Source organism: Anser cygnoides, chromosome 2 (genome assembly GCF_040182565.1).
Source record: "Anser cygnoides isolate HZ-2024a breed goose chromosome 2, Taihu_goose_T2T_genome, whole genome shotgun sequence".
NCBI classification, from domain to species: Eukaryota; Metazoa; Chordata; class Aves; order Anseriformes; family Anatidae; genus Anser; species Anser cygnoides.
Window position 1 is genome coordinate 162,937,590 of NC_089874.1, and position 22,147 is coordinate 162,959,736.

The following is a 22,147-nucleotide window of genomic DNA, read 5'->3' on the forward strand; positions in this document are numbered from 1 at the left end:
ATGGCCCTGCCCTGGGGAATGCTGCTGCTGCTCGGCGGGGTCCTGGCGCAGGATGCGGCCGCGCAGGGCTGCCTCCCGCTGCCGGACGGTGAGTGCCCTCCTCCGCCCCGGGACAGCGACGGGAACGCCACTGTGCCGCGGTGCCAGCACGACGAACCGCGGTTGTGATGCCCCAGGTGACGGCCGAGCCCCCGTTTTTTTCCTCCCCCCGGCAGCTCCCAACGCGGCGCTGGGGCGCCCGGCCGCCCAGTCGTCCATCTTCCCCAACCACAGCATCCCCGCCAACGCGGTGGACGGCAACCGGGACGGCAACTGGCGGCACGGCTCCTGCAGCCACACGCGGCGCGAGCACGAGCCCTGGTGGGCCGTGGACCTGGGCGGGCGGCACGCGGTGGCGGCGGTGCTGGTGAAGAACCGGCAGGACTGCTGCTGGCAGCGCCTGCGCGGCGCCCAGGTCCACGTCGGCGACGCGCCGGCCGAGCGCGGCCGGGACAACCCCATGTGAGTCGGGCGGGCGATGCCACCGGGGCCGCTCAGCACCGTCGTCCCCGCTCAGCACCGCCTCTCCTCCTGTCCCCCCGGCAGCTGCGGCGTCATCGCCGACGCCGGCCCCGGCTCGCTCAGCACCGTGTGCTGCCGGGGGCTGCGGGGCCGCTACGTCTCCGTCCTCATCCCTGGGCGCGAGGACACGCTGGTGCTGTGCGAGGTGGAGGTGCTGCTGCAGGGCTGCGCCGCGCTGCCCGGAGGTGAGGGGCGGCCCCCGGGGCTGGGAGGGCGGCACGGGGAGGGTCCCGGTGCCGGCAGCCGCCGTTGACGCTCCCGTGGCCGTTGCAGCCCCCAACGTGGCGCGGGGCCGCGCCGTCGTCCACGCTGAACGTCATCAGCCTGGCCGCCAACGCCGTGGACGGGAACCGCGACGGCGAGTGGGAGCGTGGCTCCTGCACCCACACCGAGAAGGAGCTGGAGCCCTGGTGGAGTGTGGACCTGGGCCGGCGGCACGCCGTCCTCGCTGTCACCCTCACCAACCGGCGGGACTGCTGCTGGGACAGCCTCGTGGGCGCCCAGGTCCACGTCGGGGACTCGCCGGCCGACCACGGCAGGAACAACCCCATGTGAGTGGGGTCCACGGCGGGGTCCCAGCTGTACCCGCAGCGGTGCCGTGGCCCCTCAGCAACCTCCCGCTCCTCCCCTGGCAGCTGCGGGGCTGTCCTGGACGCCGGCCCCGGCTCCACCAGCACCATCTGCTGCAACGGGCTGCCGGGCCGCTACGTCTCCATCGTCATCCCCGGCCGCATCGACTTCCTCGTCCTGTGCGAAGTGGAGGTGACGGCGCAGAGCTGCCTCCCTCCGCCCGGCGGTAAGGGGGAGGCCGCCTCCGGTTCCACCGCGGTGCCGTGGCCCTGGTTCGGTGCTGGCAAATACAGGGGACGAGCGGGGGGCCACGGGGGCGGGGGACAGGGATGTTGCATGTGCCCGCTGGTGTGGTGTGCGCGCTGTGTGTGCTGTGCCGCACTGCAGCACGTGGCCGTATGGCGGGGGGGGGATGCAGGGCAAGGAGGGGTTCCCGGCACTGGCTCCACGCTGGCGGTGAGAGCCCGGAGCTGGCGTCACCGTCCCGTGGCGTCCCCAGCCCAAAACCTGGCACTGTGGCGCCCGGCGACGCAGTCCTCCACGGCCAGGCCGGCCGGCAGTGCCATGAACGCCGTGGACGGGAACCGGGACGGCCGCTGGCGGCACGGCTCCTGCACCCAGACCAAGAGGGAGCGGGAGCCGTGGTGGACGGTGGACCTGGGCCAGAGCCGCGCCGTGGCAGCCGTGGTGGTGAAGAACCGCCTGGACTGCTGCTGGCACCGCCTGAAGGGCGCCCGCGTCCACGTCGGGGACTCCCTCGCCGGTCACGGCACCGACAACCCCGTGTGAGTGCCGCCGTGACCAGCCCGCGCCGCGCCACCACTCCCTCGCTGTCCTCACCGCCTCCCTGTCCCGCAGCTGCGGCGCCATCACGGACACCGGCCCCGGCTCCACCAGCACCGTGTGCTGCCGCGGGATGCCGGGACGCTACGTCACCATCGCCGTGCCTCGGCGCCACGAGCAGCTGAGCCTGTGCGAGGTGGAGGTGGTGGAGCAGGGCTGCGCCGCGACGCCTGGCGGTGAGCGACGGGGCCCCCGAGGTCTTTCTCTGTCCCCCCCCGGCATGGTGATGGGGGCGTCACCACCTCCCCTCGCACCCGCAGCCCCCAATGCGGCGCTGGGCCGTCCGGCCACCCAGTCCTCGGTGCTGGATGCCACCAGCGGCGCCGCCAACGCGGTGGACGGGAACCGGGACGGGAACTGGGAGGAGGGCTCCTGCGCCCACACGCTGGAGGAGCCCGAGCCCTGGTGGCGGGTGGACCTGGGCGGGCGCCGCGCCGTCGAGGCCGTGGTGGTGCAGAACCGGCACGACTGCTGCTGGGAGCACCTCAAGGGCGCCGAGGTCCACGTGGGTGACTCGCTGCTGGACGGCGGCCGGCACAACGCCGTGTGAGCCCCCCGTGCCCTTCCCCAGAGCCCTCCTGTCCGTCGTGGGTACCACGGCTCACCTTCTTGTCCCCCCCGGCAGCTGTGGCGTCATCACGGATGCCAGCCCCGGCTCGCTCAGCACCGTGTGCTGCCGGGGGCTGCGGGGCCGCTACGTCTCCATCCTCATCCCCGAGCGCGAGGACGCGCTGGTGCTGTGCGAGGTGGAGGTGCTGCTGCAGGGCTGCGCCCCGCTGCCTGGAGGTGAGGGACCCCTCCCAAAATAACACACAGAGACCCCCACCCACAGCCCTGACCTCATGCCCATCCCGTGCCCACCCTCCCCGCGGTGCTGGCAGCCCCCAACGTGGCGCGGGAGCAGCGGGCGATGCAGTCGTCCACCTCCAGCGGGGCCGGCGCGGCGGCCAACGCGGTGGACGGGAACCGGGACGGCAACTGGCGGCACGGCTCCTGCAGCCACACGCGGCGCGAGCACGAGCCCTGGTGGGCTGTGGACCTGGGCGGGCGGCACGCGGTGGCGGCGGTGCTGGTGAAGAACCGGCAGGACTGCTGCTGGCAGCGCCTGCGCGGCGCCCAGGTCCACGTCGGCGACGCGCCGGCCGAGCGCGGCCGGGACAACCCCATGTGAGTCGGGCGGGTGATGCCACCGGGGCCGCTCAGCACCACCGTCCCCGCTCAGCACCGCCTCTCCTCCTGTCCCCCCGGCAGCTGCGGCGTCATCGCCGACACCGGCCCTGGCTCACTCAGCACCGTGTGCTGCCGGGGGCTGCGGGGCCGCTACGTCTCTGTCCTCATCCCCCGGCGTGAGGAGCAGCTGGCGCTCTGCGAGGTCGAGGTCTACGGCACCTTCCTGGAGCCCTGAGCGGCCCCGGGGGGAGGCACGGCTGCTGCCCCCTTCCTGGGCCACCCCCAGGGGTCCCCGCGCTGTCCCCATCCTCTCCACGTGGTGCCCGGGGTTCCTCTTCCTGCAGTGGGGCCAGTGGGGCCGTGTGCCCTGTGCCCACTGGAATGGCCAGACCCTACAGCGTGCCCCATGGGCACCCCATGGGACCTCTGCTGCTCTCGGTGCGTGGTGTTGAACGCAGGGTGTCACCCGTGGGTGTCCCCGTCCCAGACAGGGATGTCCTCACCCAGCCTGGTGCTGGGGACCCTAATAAATGCCTGAGTGTGACTGCAGCACCCAAAGTGCACTGGGGTGGGATGGGGATGGGATGGGGGTGGGATGGGGGTGGGATGGGGATGGGATGGGGATGGGGATGGGGTGGGGATGGGGATGGGGATGACAGAATGGCTCTCCTTGGAAGGGACCTTTAGGGTCATCTAACCCCAACCCCCTGCCATAGGTAGAGTTGCCACCCACCGCATCAGGTTGGCCTGGTGATGTAGTGGGCTCGGGGCAGGTACTGGGAAGGGTAATGGAGTGGGTAATGGGTAAGGCAGCAGGGTAGGTAATTAGGAAGGTAATGGGGCGGGTAATGGGGTGCATAATGGGGTGGGTAACGGGAAGGTAATGGGGCAGGTAATGGGATAACTAATGGGGCAGGTAATGGGATAATTAATGGGGCAAGCAACAGGGCATGTAATGGGCATGTTAATGGGGCAGGAAACAGGAGTATTAATGGGACGGGTAAATGGGGTATTAATAAGGCAAGTAATGGGGGTGTTAAGGGGGCTGTTAATAGGGGTGTCAAGGGGGCAGGTAAAGGGTCCCCATGGTCACCCAAGGTCCCCCAGGTCCCCAGGGTGCTCGGGGACCCACCCCATGATGACATCCCCCTGCTGTGGCGTGGGGACGTGGGGTGGCTCTGGAGAGCCAGCTCCAGCCCTACTGTCCCCATGGTGGGGACAAGGCCTTCACAGGGCCAGCTGGTGACATCTGGTGGGGAGCCCACAGCCAGGCCCTGCCCCACAGCGGGGGACGTGGGGCACCACAGGAATGTGGGATGTGATGGGGACGTGGGATAACATGAGGATGCGGGATGCGATGGGGATGTGGGACACCCCACGGACATGGGGCACCTTGGGGACATAGGACATGACGGGGTGTGGGATGTAATGCGGATGTGGGATGTGATGGGGACACAGGACACCATGAGGACATGGGGCACCATGGGACATAACGGGGATATGGGATGTGATGAGGATGTGGGATGTCATGGGGATGGTTGGTACCATGGGAATGTGGGATGTGATGGGGACACCACGAGGACATAGGGCACCATGGGGACATGGGAAGTGATGGGGACATGGGATGTGATGGGGATGTTGGGCACCACGGGGATGTGGGACGTGATCACAGAATCACAGAATCGTCTAGGTTGGAAGAGACCTCCAAGATCACCCAGCCCAACCTCTGACCTAACACTAACCAGTCCCCCACTAAACCATATCACTAAGCTCTGCATCTAAACGTCTTTTAAAGACCTCCAGGGATGGCGACTCAGCCACCTCCCTGGGCAGCCCACCCCAATGCCTAACAACCCTTTCGGTAAAGAAGTTCTTCCTAACATCCAACCTAAACCTCCCCTGGCGCAACTTTCGCCCATTCCCCCTCGTCCTGTCACCAGGCACGTAGGAGAACAGACCAACCCCCCCTCGCTGCAGCCTCCTTTAAGGTAACTGTAGAGAGCGATGAGGTCTCCCCTGAGCCTCCTCTTCTCCAGGCTGAACAAGCCCAGCTCCCTCAGCCGCTCCTCGCAAGACTTGTTCTCCAGACCCCTCACCAGCCTCGTTGCCCTTCTCTGGACTCTCTCGAGCACCTCCATGTCCTTCCTGTAGTGAGGGGCCCAAAACTGAACACGGTACTCGAGGTGTGGCCTCACCAGAGCCGAGTACAGGGGAACAATCACCTCCTTAGACCTGCTGGCCACACTGCTTCTTACGCAAGCCAGGATGCTGTTGGCCTTCTTGGCCACCCGAGCACACTGCTGGCTCATATTCAGCTGACTATCAACCAGTACTCCCAGGTCCTTCTCTGCCAGGCAGCTTTCCAACCACTCATCTCCCAGCCTGTAGCTCTGCTTGGGGTTGTTGTGCCCCAGATGCAGCACCTGGCACTTGGCCTTGTTGAACTTCATGCAGTTGACCTCAGCCCATCGGTCCTGCCTATCCAGATCCTCCTGCAGAGCCTTCCTGCCCTCGAGCAGATCGACACACGCACCTAACTTGGTGTCATCTGCAAACTTACTGAGGGTGCACTGGACGCCCTCATCCAGGTCATCGATAAAGATATTAAAGAGGACTGGCCCAGTACTGAGCCCTGGGGGACTCCACTAGTGACCGGCCTCCAACCAGATTTGACTCCATTCACAACTCTCTGGGCCTGGCTATCCAGCCAGTTTTTAACCCAGCAAAGCGTACGCCAGTCCAAGCCCCGAGCAGCCAGTTTCTCGAGGAGAATGTTGTGGGGAACGGTGTCAAAAGCCTTACTGAAGTCAAGGCAGACCACATCCACAGCCTTCCCCTCATCCACTAAGCGTGTCACTTTGATGTGGGACGTGATGGGGACACACGGCACCATGGGGACATGAGGCACCATGGGGATGTGGTATGTAACGGGGACGTGGGATGTGATGGGTCGTGGGACACCATGGGGCTGTGATGGGGATGTGTGACACCCTGGGGAGATGGGGCACCATGGGGACGTGGGGCACCACACGGATATGGGGCACCCCGTAGACAAGGGACACCATGGGGACATGGAACACCATGAGGACATGGGGCGTGTCATGGACGTGGGACACCATGGGGACGTGGACACCACGGGGACGTAGACACCATGGGGACATGGGGCACCATACAGCTATGGGGCACCGCATAGACGAGGGACACCACGGGGACATGGAACACCATGGGGACATGGGACACCCCATGGACATGGGACACCATGGGGACATGGGACACCCTGGGAACGTGATGGAGACTTGGGGCACCTCATGGACGTGGAGCACCGTGGGGACATGATGGTGACCTGGGACACCCCGGGGACCTGGGACACCCCACGGTCACCCCGGTGGGCCCCCCCGCCCCATCACCATCAGGAGGGGACACCCATGGGTGCCCCCCCACAGCCACAGACGCGGCGGCGCGGCTGTCGCTGACCGTTTATCATGAGATATACAATATCCGCCCCCCGGCCCCCCGTGAGCCCCCCCCGCCAAGCCTGGGGGCGCCCATGCAGGGCCCTGCAGGGGGTTGGACGGGATTTGGGGGGGGGGGCAGGGGGGGAGCTTGTTAGGAGAACTCCTTGACGAACTTGGTGTAGAAGGCGCTGAGCTTCTGCAGCAGGACCTGCAGCTTGTCTGCGGGTGGCAGGATGGTCATCCTGGGGGGGGGACACACCAGGTTGGGCGTTGGGACCCCCCCGGCACCCCCACATTGTGCCCCCCACCCCCCAGCCCCGGGATCCCCACAGCCCCCAGCTGGTGCTGGGGCTTTTGGGGGGCTCCAGCCCCACTAGGGACGGGAGCGGGGATGGGAATGGGGGTGGGGAGCTGGGGGAGGTGTGGGGGTCCTGGGGAGGGGCAGAGTCCTGAGCCTGGCCTGGACCCATCCATCTTGTCCCTGTCCCTGTCCCTGTCCCTGTCCCTGTCCCTGTCCCTGTCCCTGTCCCTGTCCCTCTTCCCCGCCTTGGTCCTCTGTCCCCATCCATCCCAACCCTGCCCCATCCCAAACCATGTCCCCACCCTCTACCATACTCCAGCCATGACCACGCCCCATCTGCCCTGTCCCTGTCCCCAACCCTTATCATGTCCCCAGTCGTGACCCTGACCTTGACCATCCCACCCCTCTCCCCATCCACCCCATCCCTGGCCCCATTCATGGCCCTGTCCCCGTCCCCACACACCCCTGTCCCTGTCCCTAACCCCATCCCCACTCACGACCCTGTTCCCTGCCATCCCAACCCTGGTCCCCATCCCGTCCCTGTCCCCCATGCCTGTCCCTGTCCCCACACCTGAAGTGGAAGGTGCCCTCCTTCTGCCCGAACCCGGAGCCGGGCACCACGCAGATCCCGGTCTCCTCCAACAGCCGCATGCAGAAGAACATGTCGGGGGCCTGGCCCTGCGCCTGCGGGCGGCACCGCTCAGCCCCACGGCGACCCCAGCCCCATGGTGACCCCAGCCCCACGGCGACCCCAGCCCCAGGGTAACCCCAGCCCCATGGTGACCCCAGCCCCATGGTGACCCTAGCCCCATGGTGACCCCAGCCCCACGGCACGTACCTGTGCCGCCTGCAGGGCGCGGGGCGGCAGCTCGATGCGGGGGAAGGCGTACATGGCGCCCTGCACCGGGTTGCAGCGGATGCCGGGCGTGCGGTTGAAAATCTCCTGGGTGAGCTTCGCCTTCTGCGCCAGAGCGCTCAGCACGGCCTGCTTCTCCTGGGGGGGGGGGGGGGGGGGGAAATAGGGGCGTGGTGGGGCTGTGCCCACCCCACGAACCCCATTTCCCAACCCATGTACCCCATCCCCATCTCTTGTGCCCCATCCCATCCCATCCCACCCCATCCCCATCCCATCCCCATCCCCATCCCATCCCATCCCCATCCCCATCCCCATCCCATCCCCATCCCATCCCCATCCCATCCCATCCCCATCCCATCCCCATCCCCATCCCATCCCCATCCCCATCCCCATCCCCATCCCCATCCCATCCCCATCCCATCCCCATCCCATCCCCATCCCATCCCCATCCCATCCCCATCCCCATCCCATCCCATCCCCATCCCCATCCCATCCCCATCCCATCCCCATCCCCATCCCATCCCCATCCCCATCCCATCCCATCCCATCCCCATCCCCATCCCCATCCCCATCCCATCCCCATCCCATCCCATCCCCATCCCCATCCCATCCCCATCCCCATCCCAATCCCATCCCCATCCCCATCCCATCCCCATCCCCATCCCATCCCCATCCCCATCCCATCCCATCCCATCCCCATCCCCATCCCCATCCCCATCCCATCCCATCCAATCCCATCCCCATCCCATCCCCATCCCATCCCACTGACCCCACCCCGCACCCACCGCCATGAATCCCTCGTACGAGGGCTCCCCGGGCTGCGGGGGGTTGACGACGGCGTCCAGCAGGATCTGCCCGGCCACGGGGGGGCAGAGCCGCACCGACACGAGCTTGGCCAGCTGCTGCTGCACCTCGGGGTCCATGTTCACCACCTCCACGTACCCACCACGGAACCCGCACCTGCACCACACGGCCCCGCTGCCACCGGGATGGGGACGGCCACGGGGACGGGGATGGGGACAGGGAGGGGGCGGCGGCAGCTCCTCGGATGGGGACCCCAGGCAGGACCCCCCACCAGGACCCCTCCACTGACATCCCCACCCCACAGCACAGCATCCATGGGGCCACCACATCTCCACCCCACAGCACCCATGGGGGTCCCTATTCCTTCCCCATGATCAACCACATCCCCATCCCACCCCACACCACCCACGGGGCCATGGTGTCCCTATTCCTACCCCATGATCTACAACATCCCTATCCCCACCCCACAGGGGCCATGGGGCCACCACATCCCCATCCCTATCCCACCCACAGCATCCATGGGGCCATGGTGTCCATATTCCTACCCCATGATCCACCACATCCTTATCCCCACCCTATAGGGTCCGTAGAGCCACACCCCAACCCCACCCCATAGCGCCCATGGGGCCAGCACATCCCCATCCCCATCCCACTCCAGAGAATCCATGAAGCCACCACATAGGGTCCATGGGGCCACATCCCCAACCCCCCCCCCATAGGGCTCATGGGGCCACTTCCCCAACCCTACCCCACTGCATCCATGGGGTCATGGAGTCCCTATTCTTACCCCGTGGTCCACATCATCCCCACCCCACAGCATCCATGGGGCCACCACATCCCCACCCTATAGGGTCCATGGGATCACATCCCCACCCCACCACATAGGGTCCACAGGGCCACCACATCCCCATCCCCAGAGCATCCCTGGAACCACGGTGTCCCTATTCCTACCCCATGGTCCACAACGTCCACACCCCAAACCATAGGGACCATGGGGCCACCACATACCCTTCGCCACCCCATAGGATCCATAGGGCCACAGTGTCCCTATTCCTACCCCGTGATCCACCACATCCCTATCCCCACCCCATAGGATCCATGGGGCCACATCCCCACCCCACACCCCATAGCACCCATGGGGCCACCACATCCCCATCCCCACCCCATAGTATCCATAGGGCCACGGTGTCCCTATTCCCACCCCCATGCTCCACCACATCCCCACAGCACCCATGGGGCCACCACCTCCCCACCCCGTAGGGTCCCTGTGCCCCCCACCCCAGCACCCATGGGCCCCCCAGCCCTGTGTTGGGGCCACCCACTCGCCGGCGAAGCCCTTGGAGATGGAGTGGAAGGAGGCGAGCTCCACGGTGTCGGTGTAGGGCGGCCCCAGCTGGGCCAGCACCTTCTTGAAGGAGTGGAAGGCGGCGCCCTCGGCGTACACGTTATCCTGGTAGACCTGCGGGGGGGCCGCGTCAGCGCGGGCTGGGGGGCCGCGGCCGGCCGGGGGGGGGCCGTCCCTCACCTCGTCGGCCAGCAGGAAGAGACGCTCCTCGTAGGCGAACTTGATGACGGCCTCGATGCACTCGCGGCTCTGCACCTGCCCTGGGGGGGCACGGAGCGTCGGGGGGGCCGGTGACACGGGGGGATGGGGGGACGGGACCAGAGGGGTACGTGGGGGCCAGTACCAGAGGGGTATGGGGGGGACCAGTAGCAGTAGGGTACTGGGAGGACCATTACCAGTGGGGCACTGGGGGCCTGGTACCAGCAGGGTGTTGGGGAGTTCAGTCCCAGTAGGGTATTGCGGTCCCATTACCAGTACGGCTTTGGGGTCCCGTTACTGGTAGGACATTAGGGGTTCCACTACCGCTAGGGCATTAGGATCCCAGTCCCAGTAGGGCATTGGGGTCCCAGTCCCGGGAGGGTATTTGGGTCCCATTAGCAGTAGGACATTGACCCCAGGCCTTCCAGTATGACCCCGTGCTCCCAGTACAACCCAGTGCTCCCAGTATGATCCTGGGGCTCCCAGTCCAACCCCAGTGCTCCCAGTATGACCTCAGGTTTCCAGTATGACCCTAGGGCCCCCACTATGACCCCAGTGCTCCCAGTCCAACCCCTAGGGCCCCCAGTATGACCCCAGTGCTCCCAGTATAACACCAGGCCTCCCAGTATAAACACTAGGGCTCCCAGTCCGACCCCAGTGCCCCCAGTCCAACCCCAGTGCTCCAAGTACAATCCTGGGCTCCCAGTATGACCCTAGGGTCCCCAGTATGACCCCGGGCTCCCAGTATGACCCCAGGGCTCCCATTATAACGGTATAACTCCAGGCCTCCCGGTATAACACCAGGGCTGCCAGTCCGACCTGGGGCTCCCAGTATGACCCTGGGGGCTCCCAGTATGACCTTGGGATCCCAGCCGAACCCCAGTACGACCCCAGTGCTCCCACCCCAGGCGGTGCCCACAGTGCCCGCGGTGCCCGTGGTGCCTGCAGTGCCCGTGGTGCCTGCAGTGCCCACAGTGCCCGCAGTGCCCGCAGTGCCCGCAGTGCCCGCAGTGCCCACGGTGCCCGTGGTGCCCGCAGTGCCCGCAGTGCCCGCAGTGCCTGCAGTGCCCGCGGTGCCCGCGGTGCCCGCAGTGCCCGCAGTGCCCACGGTGCCCGCAGTGCCCACGGTGCCCACGGTGCCTGCGGTGCCATACCGGTGGGGTTGCCGGGGTTGATGACGCAGAGGGCGCGGGGGCAGCAGCGGCGGCGGCCCTCGTCCAGCACGCGGCGCAGCTCGGCGGGGTCCAGCGCCCAGGTGCGCTCCTCGGCCAGCAGGTAGCCCAGCTGCACCGCGCCCAGCTCCGCCAGCGCCGCCGAGTACAGCGGGTACTGCGGCACCGGCACCAGCACCCCCGTGCGCGTACTGCCCTCGCCGGCCACCAGCAGCTTCAGGATGCTCTGTGTTGGGGGGGGGGGGAGGCGGGGGTGGTGGGAGGTGGGTGAGGGGTGATGGGGGGCACAGGGGTAGGGGGGGCATTGGGGTGGGGGGGCATTGTGGTGGGGTGGCACGGGGATGGAGTGACACGGGGATGGGGTAATGTGGGGACATGGTGATGTAGGGACGGGGTGGCACGGGGATTGGGTGGCATGGGGATGGGGTAATATGGGGATGGGGTGACACGGGGACAAGGTGACATGGGGATGGGGTGACACGGGGACATGGTGATGAGGGGACAGGGTGGCATGGGGATGGGGTGACGTGGGGATGGGGGGACATGGGGATGGGTGGACATGGGGTTGGGGTGACAAGGGGATGGGGTAATATGGGGATGGGGTGACGTGGTGATGGGGTGGCACAGGGACAGGGTGGCACGGGGTTGGGGTGGCACGGGGATGGGGTGACACAGGGATGGGGTGACACAGGGATATGGTGATACGGGGACAGGGTGGCACGGGGATGGGGTAATATGGGGATGGGGTGACATGGGGTTGGGGTGACATGGGGTTGGGGTGACATGGGGACGGGACAGGGAGGGGATGGGGTGGCACAGGGACAGGGTGGCATGGGGAGGGGATGACACAAGGATGGGTTGACATGGGGACATGGTGATGTGAGGATGGGGTGACAAGGGGATGGGGTGACACGGGGACGGGACGGGGAGGGGACGGGGTGACATGGGGACAGGGTGACATGGGGTGGGGTGACATGGAGACAGGGTGACATGGGGAGGGGGTGACACAGAGACAGGGGGGAATGGGGACAGAAAGGGGACGGGGACAGGGAGGGAACAGGGTGACAAAGGGAGGGGGTGACATGGGGACAGCGTGACATGGGGTTGGGGCGACATGGCAATGGGGTGACACGGGAACAGGGGCAGTGAGGGGACAGGGTGACATGGGGACAGGGTGACATTGGGATGGGGTGATGTGAGGACATGGTGATGTGGGGATGGGGTGGCACGGGGATGGGGTGACATGGGGATGGGATGACAGGGCGACGGGGGCAGTGAGGGGTCAGGGTGACGTGGGGAGGGGGTGGCACAGGGAGGGGGTGACACCAGGATGGGGTGACACAGAAATGGGGTGACATGGGGATGGGGGCAGTGAGGGGACGGGGACAGAAAGAGGACAGGGACAGTGAGGGGACAGGGTGACACAGGGATGGGGACAATGAGGGGATGGGGACAGTGAGGGGACAGCAATGGGACGGGGTGACATGGGGATAGGGTGACATGGGGATGGGGACAGTGAGGTGATGGGGACAGAAAGGGGACAGGGACAGTGAGGGGACAACGAGGGGATGGGGACAGGGACAGGGAGGGGATGGGGATGAGGACAGTGGGGACAGTGAGGGGACAGGGTGGTGACAGGGATGGGGGGGGTAAGGGGACAGGGACAGCATGGGGACAGGGACGACGGGGCAGTGAGGTGGCCTGGGGACATCGTGGGCACGGTGACAGCGTGGGGACAGGGGCACTGCGGGGACAGGGGCATTTCGGGGAGGGGGACGTTATGGGGCTGGGGACACTGTGGGGACAAGGACACTGTGGGGACAAGGACACTGTGGGGCTGGGGACATTGTGGGGACAGGCACAGTGTGGGGAAGGGGACATTAAGAGGACATTAAGGGGACATTAAGGGGACATTAAGGGGACAGGCACGGTGTGGGGACGGGCACGGTGTGGGGACAAGGACATTTGTAGGGCCAGGACGCTGCGGGCACAGGACGCCGGGGACGGGACACCGTCGGTGCCAGCGGCGCGGTGCCAGCGGTGCCAGCGGGCGGCCTGCGGACACCGGAGCCGGGTCCCGGCCCCCCCCCGCGCACGGCACCGCCCCCAGGGGACAGTGCCAGGGGTGGCACAAAGGGACCTTTGTGGCCGTGCCACCACCGGGCGTGGGAACGGGGACGGGGACGGGAATGGGGACGTGGATGGGGACAGGGACAGGACAGGGACAGGACGGGGACGGGGACAGGGATGGGGACAGGACGGGGACAGGACAGGGACAGGGACGGGGACGGGGACGGGGACAGGTCCCCACCACGATGGCGTCGCTGGCGCCGGTGGCCAGGAAGATGTCCTGGGGACGCGCGGGGACGCCGTCGCGGCGCTCCAGGAACCGCGCCACGTCCTGGCGGATGGCCTCAATGCCGGGGCTGGCGCTGTAGGCACCTGGCGGCCACCGGGGCTGGCTGTCCCCAACGCGTCCCCAACGCGTCCCCAAGGTCCCCACTGTCCCCCTGTCCCCATTGTCCCCACGTCCCCACTGTCCCCGTTGTCCCCATGCCCTGCATTGTCCCCATGGTCCTTGTGGCTCCCCCGTCTCCTTGTCTCCGTTGTCCCCATTGTCCCCTTGTCCCCCTGTCCCCACTGTCCCCAGCGTTCCCCTGTCCCCATTGTCCCCCCCATGTCCCTGTGGTCCCCACTGTCCCCACCATCCCCACGGTCCCCCTGTCCCCGTTGTCCCCATGGTCCTTGTGGCTCCCACTGCCTCCCTGTCCCCACTGTCCCCACCACACTCATGGTCACCCTGTCCCCATTGTCCCCACCATCCCCACAGTCCCCATTGTCCCCCTCATCCCCATGGTCCCCCCGTCCCCATTGTCCCCACATCCCCCTGTCCCCCCTGTCCACACCATCCTCATGGTCCCCATTGTCCCCATCATCTCCATTGTCCCCCCTGTCCCCATGGTCCCCATTGACCCCCTGTCCCCATTGTCCCCATCGTCCCCCCTGTCCCCACCACCCCCACGGCCTCATTGTCCCCACCATCCGCATTGACCCCACCGCCCCCACCGCCCGCACCGTCCCCCCGGTCCCCCCGCCCCCACAACCCCCCGAGTCCCCCTGTCCCCCTGTCCCCCCCCCAGCGTCCCCTCACCGGCGCTCTGCCCCGCGCAGGCGTCCAGCAGCCGCCGCGCCCTCGCCTTGGCGTCCTCGGGGAAGGCGTCGTGGCGCAGGAGCTCGGGGCACACGCACAGCGCCGCCACCTGCGGGGACGGGGTCGGACACCGGGGATGCCGGGGACACCGGGGACACCGGGGACACCGTGTGTGTCCCCCCCGGACCCCCGGCCCCATACCTGGCGCAGGAAGGTGATGGGTTTCTGCCCCATGGCGTGGGCGTCGCCGATGTTGGCCTTGATCACCTCGGTGAAGGGCTTGGGGACGCCCTGCGGGGACACGGGGATGGGGTCGGGGGGGCTGCCCCATGGGTGGGGCACCAGGGGGTGGGGGGGGCAGAGGGGACACGGGGGGTGTTGTGGGGGTGAGGGGGTGATGGGGATAATGGGGGTATGGGGACGGGGGGATATGGGGGGACATGGGGACGTTGGGGACTTTGGGACATTGGGACGTTGGGGAGATGGGGATACGGGGGTGTGGGGAGAGGGGGAGGGGGGACGTTGGGGACATGGGGACATGGGATATGGGGATATGGGGATATGGGGACAGGGGGATATGGGGACATGGGGACAGGGGGACATGGGGATATGGGGATATGGGGACATGGGGACATGGGGATATGGGGATATGGGGATATGGGGATATGGGGACATGGGGATATGGGGGTATGGGGATATGGGGACATGGGGATATGGGGATATGGGGATATGGGGATATGGGGACATGGGGACATGGGGACATGGGGATATGGGGACATGGGGATATGGGGACATGGGGATATGGGGATATGGGGACATGGGGATATGGGGACATGGGGACATGGGGACATGGGGATATGGGGATACGGGGACATGGGGACATGGGGATGGGGGGAATATGGGGACAGGGGGTGATATGGGGACATTGGGGACAGGGCAAATATGGGGACATGGGGATGGGGGGCATGGGGACGTGGGGATGGGGGGCATGGGGACACGGGACGAGGGGAGTGGGGACATTGGGGACAGGGCAAATGGGAACAATGGGGATGGGAACAATGGGAACAATGGGAACAATGGGGGTGTGGGGATATGGGGACATAGGGACGTGGGGATATGGGGATATGGGGACATGGGGACATGGGGATATGGGGATATGGGGATATGGGGATATGGGGATATGGGGATATGGGGATATGGGGATATGGGGACATGGGGACATGGGGATATGGGGACATGGGGATATGGGGACATGGGGACATGGGGATATGGGGATATGGGGATATGGGGACATGGGGACATGGGGATATGGGGACATGGGGACATGGGGACATGGGGATATGGGGATATGGGGATATGGGGACACTGGGCCTTGGGGACATGGGCCATGGGGACACTGGGATAACTGGGGACACTGGGGCCAGCCAGTAACGGGGTCACTGGGGACGTCCCCAGCGTCACCACCCCCCCGGCGCGGACTTTGGCCCCGGGGCGGACTCTGCCCACGCGGGGTGGGGACGTCGCCTGCGCGTGACGGCGTCTTGGGGACACGGGGGGGGGGGTCCCCGAGCACCCCGGGGGGCCAAAGGATTCAATGCCCCCCCCCTCAGGGATGTGTCCTTGGTGGCCCCGGGTGACAGAGGGGACAAGGCCATCGGGGGGGGGGGAGGCACTGGGAGCCACTGGTGGCAGTGGGAAAGTGCCCAGATGGGGACACGGGGACACGGGGGGGGGGGGGGGGGGGGGGGGGGGGGCAGGGGAGGGTGACAAGGGACAGGAGGGGACAGGGGGAAGGGGGGGGAGGTCCCCAAATCCCTGAGTATGGGGGGGGCAGGTGGGGGGGTCCCCGGTTTGGGGGTCTTGGGGGTCCCTGGGAATGGGGGTCCCCAGGTTTGGGGGGGTCCTGAGGTTGGGGGCAGTCCCTGATTTGGGGTCACCGGGTCTGGGGGTCCCTGGGCATGGGGGTGTCCTGGGGGGGGGTCCTTAAATCTGGGGGGGGGGGGGCAGTTGGGTGGAGGACACCCTGAGTGCAAGGGGTGCCTGGTTTGGGGGACCCCAAATTTGGGGAAGGGGCGCTGGGTCCGGGGGGGGGTCCCTGGTTTGGGGGGACCCCATATCCGGGGTGGGGGGGGGGGGGGTCCTTGGGTCCAACAGGTCCCGGCCGGGGGGGGGTCCGGGGGTCTTGGGGGTCCCCGGTGTGGGCTGGAGACCCCAAATTTGGGGGCTCCCCATGGCTGGGGGGGGTCTCCATGGCTGGGGGGTCCCCGGGGCTGGGGGTCCTGGCTTGGGGGGGGGGATCCCCAAATCTGGGGGGGGGGGTCCCCAGGTTTGGGGTTGAGGGGGGGGCGTCCCGTACCTGCCGCAGCTCCTGCTCCAGCTGCAGGGCGCGGGTGACGATGGGGCCGCGCACGGCGTACTCCACGCGCCGCACCGCGGGGTTCATGCTGCTGCCGCTCAGCACCGGGGCCCGGCCGCCCCCCGACGCCGCCGCCGCCGCCGCCGCCGCCATGGCCGGGAGCCTGCGGGGTCGCCGCGCGCTCAGAGCCCGCATGGGGCCCGGTGCCGGCCCCCCCCCGGGGAACGGAGCCGGGAACCGGGAACCAGCGGGCGAAGGCGGCACCGCCCCGGGCAGTGGCACAGGGCGGGACGTGGGGCGTGGGGCGTGGGGCGTGGGGCGTGGGGTGTGGGGTGTGGGGTGTGGGGCACGGGACGTGGGGCACGGGGCAAAGGGCATCGGGCACAGGACGGGGGGCATGGGGCAAGGGGCACGGGGCACGGGACGTTGGGCACTGGGCACGGGACGGGGGGCACGGGGCACGGGGCACGGGGCACGGGACGGGTGTGGGGCACAAGGTGCGGGGCACAGGGACGTGGGGTGTGTGACATGGGGACATGGGGACATGGGGATATGGGGACAGGGGGACATGGGGATATGGGGACATGGGGACACGGGGATATGGGGATATGGGGATATGGGGACGTGGGGATATGGGGACAGGGGGACAGGGGGATATGGGGACAGGGGGATATGGGGATATGGGGACATGGGGATATGGGGATATGGGGATATGGGGACATGGGGATATGGGGACAGGGGGATATGGGGATATGGGGATATGGGGATATGGGGATATGGGGACATGGGGACATGGGGATATGGGGATATGGGGACATGGGGATATGGGGACATGGGGATATGGGGATATGGGGACAGGGGGACATGGGGATATGGGGACGTGGGGACATGGGGATATGGGGACATGGGGATATGGGGATATGGGGACATGGGGATATGGGGACATGGGGACATGGGGATATGGGGACATGGGGATATGGGGATATGGGGATATGGGGACGTGGGGACATGGGGACAGGGGGATATGGGGATATGGGGATATGGGGATATGGGGATATGGGGACATGGGGATATGGGGATATGGGGACAGGGGGACATGGGGATATGGGGACGTGGGGACATGGGGATATGGGGACATGGGGATATGGGGATATGGGGACATGGGGATATGGGGACGTGGGGATATGGGGACGTGGGGATATGGGGATATGGGGACATGGGGATATGGGGACATGGGGATATGGGGATATGGGGATATGGGGACATGGGGACATGGGGATATGGGGATATGGGGATATGGGGATATGGGGACATGGGGACATGGGGACATGGGGATATGGGGATATGGGGATATGGGGATATGGGGACATGGGGATATGGGGACAGGGGGACATGGGGATATGGGGACAGGGATATGGGGACAGGGGGACATGGGGATATGGGGACATGGGGACATGGGGATATGGGGACATGGGGACATGGGGACAGGGGGATATGGGGATATGGGGACAGGGATATGGGGACATGGGGATATGGGGACATGGGGATATGGGGACAGGACATGGGGATATGGGGATATGGGGACACAAGGACATGGGGACACGGGGAGGGCTGTGGGGACAGGGGAAGGCAGGGACACAAGGTTATGGGGACACGGGCATAGGGCCACAGGGTGGTGGCACGGGGACAAGGAGATGGGGACACAGGGACACGGGCATGGGGACACGGGGGGGGGGGGACACGGGTACACGGGGCAGGGGGCGATGGGGGCGGCGTGGGGACGTGGGGACGTGGGGACGTGGGGACGTGGGGACGTGGGGACGTGGGGACGTGGGGACGGGGCCAGGAGGCACCGCAGGTGGCACCCGGCACCACCAGGACCCACAGCGGCCGGGGGGGGTTGGGGGGGGGCAGATTTGGGGCAGGGCCCCACAGCAGGGGGACAGCCCTGGAGGGGAGGGACCCGGGGGGGAACCAGCTCTGCCCCTCGGCGCCCCCCCATCTCCCCCTGTACCCCCCCCCCGTGCCCCATAGCCCCCACCCCTGCCCCATAACTCCCCCACTGCCCCATACCCCCTGTGCCCCAGAGCCCCCCCAATTGCCCCATAGCCTCCCCCCACCCCATAGCCCCCTGCCCTATAGCCTCCTGCCCCATACTCCCCCCTGCCCCAGAGCCCCCCCAATTGCCCCACAGCCCCCCTGCCCCATAGCCTCCCTGCCCCATAACCCCCCCACTGCCCCCTAGCCCACCCCCCTCATAGCCCCCCATTGCCCCATAGCCCCAATTGCCCCATAGCCCCCCCAATTGCCCACAGCCCCCCTGCCCCATAGCCCCAATAGCCCCACAGCCCCCCTGATTGCTCCACGCCCCCCCCGCCCCATAGCCCCCCCACTGCCCCATAGACCCAATTGCCCTATAGCCCCCCCAATTGCCCATAGCCCCACTGCCCCACAGCTCCCCCCACTGCCCCAGAGCCCACCCGCCTCATAGCCCCCCACTGCCCCATGGCCCCCCCTGCCCCATACACCCCCCACTGCCCCCTAGCCCCAATTGCCCCATAGCCCCAATTGCCCCATATCCCCCCAACTGCCCCATAGCCCCCACTGCCCCATAGCCCCCCAGTTGCCCCATAGCCCCCCCAATTGCCCCATAGCCCCAGTTGCCCCATAGCCCCCCCAATTGCCCCATAGCCCCCAATTGCCCCATAGCCCCCCAATTGCCCCCTAGCCCCCCAGTTGCCCCATAGCCCCAGTTGCCCCATAGCCCCCCAATTGCCCCATAGCCCCCCTGCCCCATAGCCCCCCCAGTTGCCCCATAGCCCCCCCAATTGCCCCATAGCCCCCCTGCCCCATAGCCCCCCAATTGCCCCATAGCCCCAATTGCCCCTAGCCCCCCCAGTTGCCCCATAACCCCCCCGCCCCATAGCCCCCCCCGCCCCATAGCCCCCCCACTGACCCGCGCTGCTTCATGGCCCCTCTGCCCCACAGCGCCCCCTGCTGGCCCGAACGGCCGCCGGCCTTAGCCCCGCCCCGCGGCGCCCCCGCAGCCAATCGGCGCCCGGCCCCTTTGTCGTTGGCCCCGCCCACCCTCCGCCCATTGGCTGCAGCTGCGTCCCCAGAGGGGCGGGGCTGTGCCCTCCATCCCCCCCCCCCCCGCGGTGGGGCGCCCCTAACTGCCAGCGGGGGGCGGCGGTTGGGTGCCCCATAGCGCCCCATCCGGGTGCCCCCATAGCGCCCCCATAGCGCCCTTAGTGTGCCCCATAGCGCCCCATAGTGCCCCACAGTGTGCCCCATAGCGCCCTTAGTGTGCCCCATAGTGCCCCATAGCGCCCGTACAGTGCCCCATAGTGCCCATAGCGCCCCATAGTGCCCATAGCGCCCATAGTGTGCCCCATAGTGCCCCATAGGGCCCCATAGCGCCCATATTGTGCCCCATAGCGCCCCATAGTGTCCTATAGTGCCCCATAGCGCCCCATAGTGCCCATAGCGCCCCATAGTGCCCATAGTATGCCCCATAGTGACCCATAGCAGCCCCATAGCGCCCATATTGTGCCCCATAGTGCCCCATAGTGCCCCATAGCGCCCCACAGTGTGCCCCATAGCGCCCCATAGTGCCCATAGGGCCCCATAGCGCCCATAGTGTATAGTGTGCCCCATAGCGCCCCATAGTGCCCCATAGTGCCCCACAGTGCCCATAGTGCCCCATAGCACCCCATAGTGTGCCCCATAGCACCCCATAGTGTGACCCATAGCACCCCATATTGTGCCCCATAGCGCCCCATAGTGCCCCATAGTGCCCCACAGTGCCCCATAGTGTGCCCTATAGTGACCCATAGGGCCCCATAGTGCCCATATTGTGCCCCATAGCGCCCCATAGTGCCCCATATTGTGCCCATAGTGTGCCCCATAGCACCGCATTGTGTGCCCCATAGTGCCCCATAGTGCCCATCACGTGCCCCATAGTGCCCCATAGCGCCCATAGTGTGCCCCATAATGCCTATATGGTGCCCATAGTGTGCCCCACAGCGCCCCATAGTGCCCATCATGTGCCCCACAGCGCCCATTGTGTGCCCCATAGCTCCCGTGCTGTGCCCCACAATGCCCATCGTGTGCCCCATAGCGCCCGTAGTGTGCCCCTTAGTGCCCCACAGTGCCTATATTGTGCCCCATAGCACCCATCATGTGCCCCATAGTGCCCCATAGTGCCCATCGTGTGCCCCACAGCGCTGTGCCCCATAGCAACCCACCGCTGTGCCTTACAGTACCTGCTCTGCGTCCCATAGTGACCCACCGCGCTGCCCCATAGCAAGGCGTGCTGTGCCCCATAGCGCCCATGCTGTGCCCCATAGGGACCCCCCCCATGCTGTGCCCCACAGAACCCATGCTGTGCCCCATAGCCCCCCATGCTGTGCCCCATGGGGATGCCCCATGCTGTCCCCCATGGGGACGCCCCATGCTGTGCCCCATAGCGTCCCATGCTGTGCCCCATAGCGCCCCCGCTTTGCCCCATAGCCTCACACCCAGTCCCCAAAGCAACCACGTGCCCCACAGCCCCCACTGCGCTGTGCCCCATAGCTCCCCCCCCATGCTGCGCCCCTTGCTAGCCCCACACTGAGCCCCATAACCCCCCATGCCGCGCCCCACAGCCCCCCCACTGTTGCACCCCACAGCCGCTCCCCAAACATTTACAGGTCCCAGTCCCCAAGCCACGGGTGCCCGCACCCAACCCTTGCATGTGGGGCGCCCCATAACCGCCCCCCCTTCCCCATGGGGCGTCCCACCCCGTGGCCCCCTCAGCGCCCCACACCCCCCTCCCTCCCGGGCTGCCGTGGGTCCCAGCCCCACATACTCGTTCCCGGGCTCCCGTGGGTCCCAGCCCCACGTGCTCCCCCGTCCCCCACCCCATTCCCGCGGGGGCCCCCGGCTGCGGGCCCCTTATCAGCCCCACACGTTGTGGGGCGGCGCTGGCCGTGGGGCCGCCCCACTCTCCTTCCTCCCCCCCCCCCCCCCCGCCCCCTTTTTTTTTTTTTTTCCCCTTCCACCCCCCCCCGGGCTCACCCCGCGTCCGCGCGCTGTGGGGCAGCCGTGGGGCAGCGAGGCCGCCGCGTCGCCACCGCGGCCGCCGCCACCGCCTGACCTTTGCGGGTCCCTAAATATAACGCGGCAGCTGCCGGGGGCCGCGACCCCCCACCCGCCGTGGGGCAGGGCAAGGCGGGGGGGGCAGGGAGGGGACGACTTATGGGGCGCCAGAACCCCATAGAGTGGGGGAACCCCGCTGCGCCCCCCAACTTGTGGGGCAGGTGGCAGCGCCGCCCCGGGGGGCTGCCCGCAGGAGTGGGGCTGGGCGGTGTCGGGGGGGCTCTCC

The 22,147-nt window shown here is 67.1% G+C and overlaps 2 protein-coding genes across 4 annotated transcripts; one reads left to right on the forward strand and one right to left on the reverse strand.

Annotated features, from left to right (window-relative positions):
* Nucleotides 1-3,404, forward strand: LOC125181636 (uncharacterized). The gene is given in 10 exon segments (XM_066991262.1): nt 1-88; nt 216-501; nt 586-712; nt 835-1,112; nt 1,197-1,863; nt 1,865-2,150; nt 2,235-2,520; nt 2,600-2,760; nt 2,856-3,141; nt 3,226-3,404. Coding segments are annotated over 10 exon segments (2,619 nt in total). The 3' UTR covers nt 3,380-3,404.
* A 3,204-nt stretch (nt 3,405-6,608) lies between these two features.
* GPT (glutamic--pyruvic transaminase) lies at nt 6,609-22,055 on the reverse strand. Of its 3 annotated transcripts, none has more exons than XM_066990852.1 (12): nt 21,841-22,055; nt 16,783-16,945; nt 14,628-14,717; nt 14,427-14,535; nt 13,587-13,717; nt 11,258-11,501; nt 10,086-10,165; nt 9,883-10,019; nt 8,542-8,716; nt 7,739-7,894; nt 7,472-7,584; nt 6,609-6,841 (listed from the first exon to the last, which is right to left on the reverse strand). In XM_066990852.1, exons 1-12 carry the CDS (start codon nt 22,038-22,040, stop codon nt 6,751-6,753), a joined length of 1,689 nt encoding a protein of 562 aa, XP_066846953.1. In that variant the 5' UTR covers nt 22,041-22,055; the 3' UTR covers nt 6,609-6,750. The 3 variants fall into 3 exon arrangements, with proteins under 3 accessions (XP_066846953.1, XP_066846955.1, XP_066846954.1); XM_066990854.1 differs by lacking the exon at nt 21,841-22,055 and adding an exon at nt 21,632-21,650; XM_066990853.1 differs by lacking the exon at nt 21,841-22,055 and adding an exon at nt 19,739-19,767.
* Nucleotides 22,056-22,147: the final 92 nt, after the last annotated feature.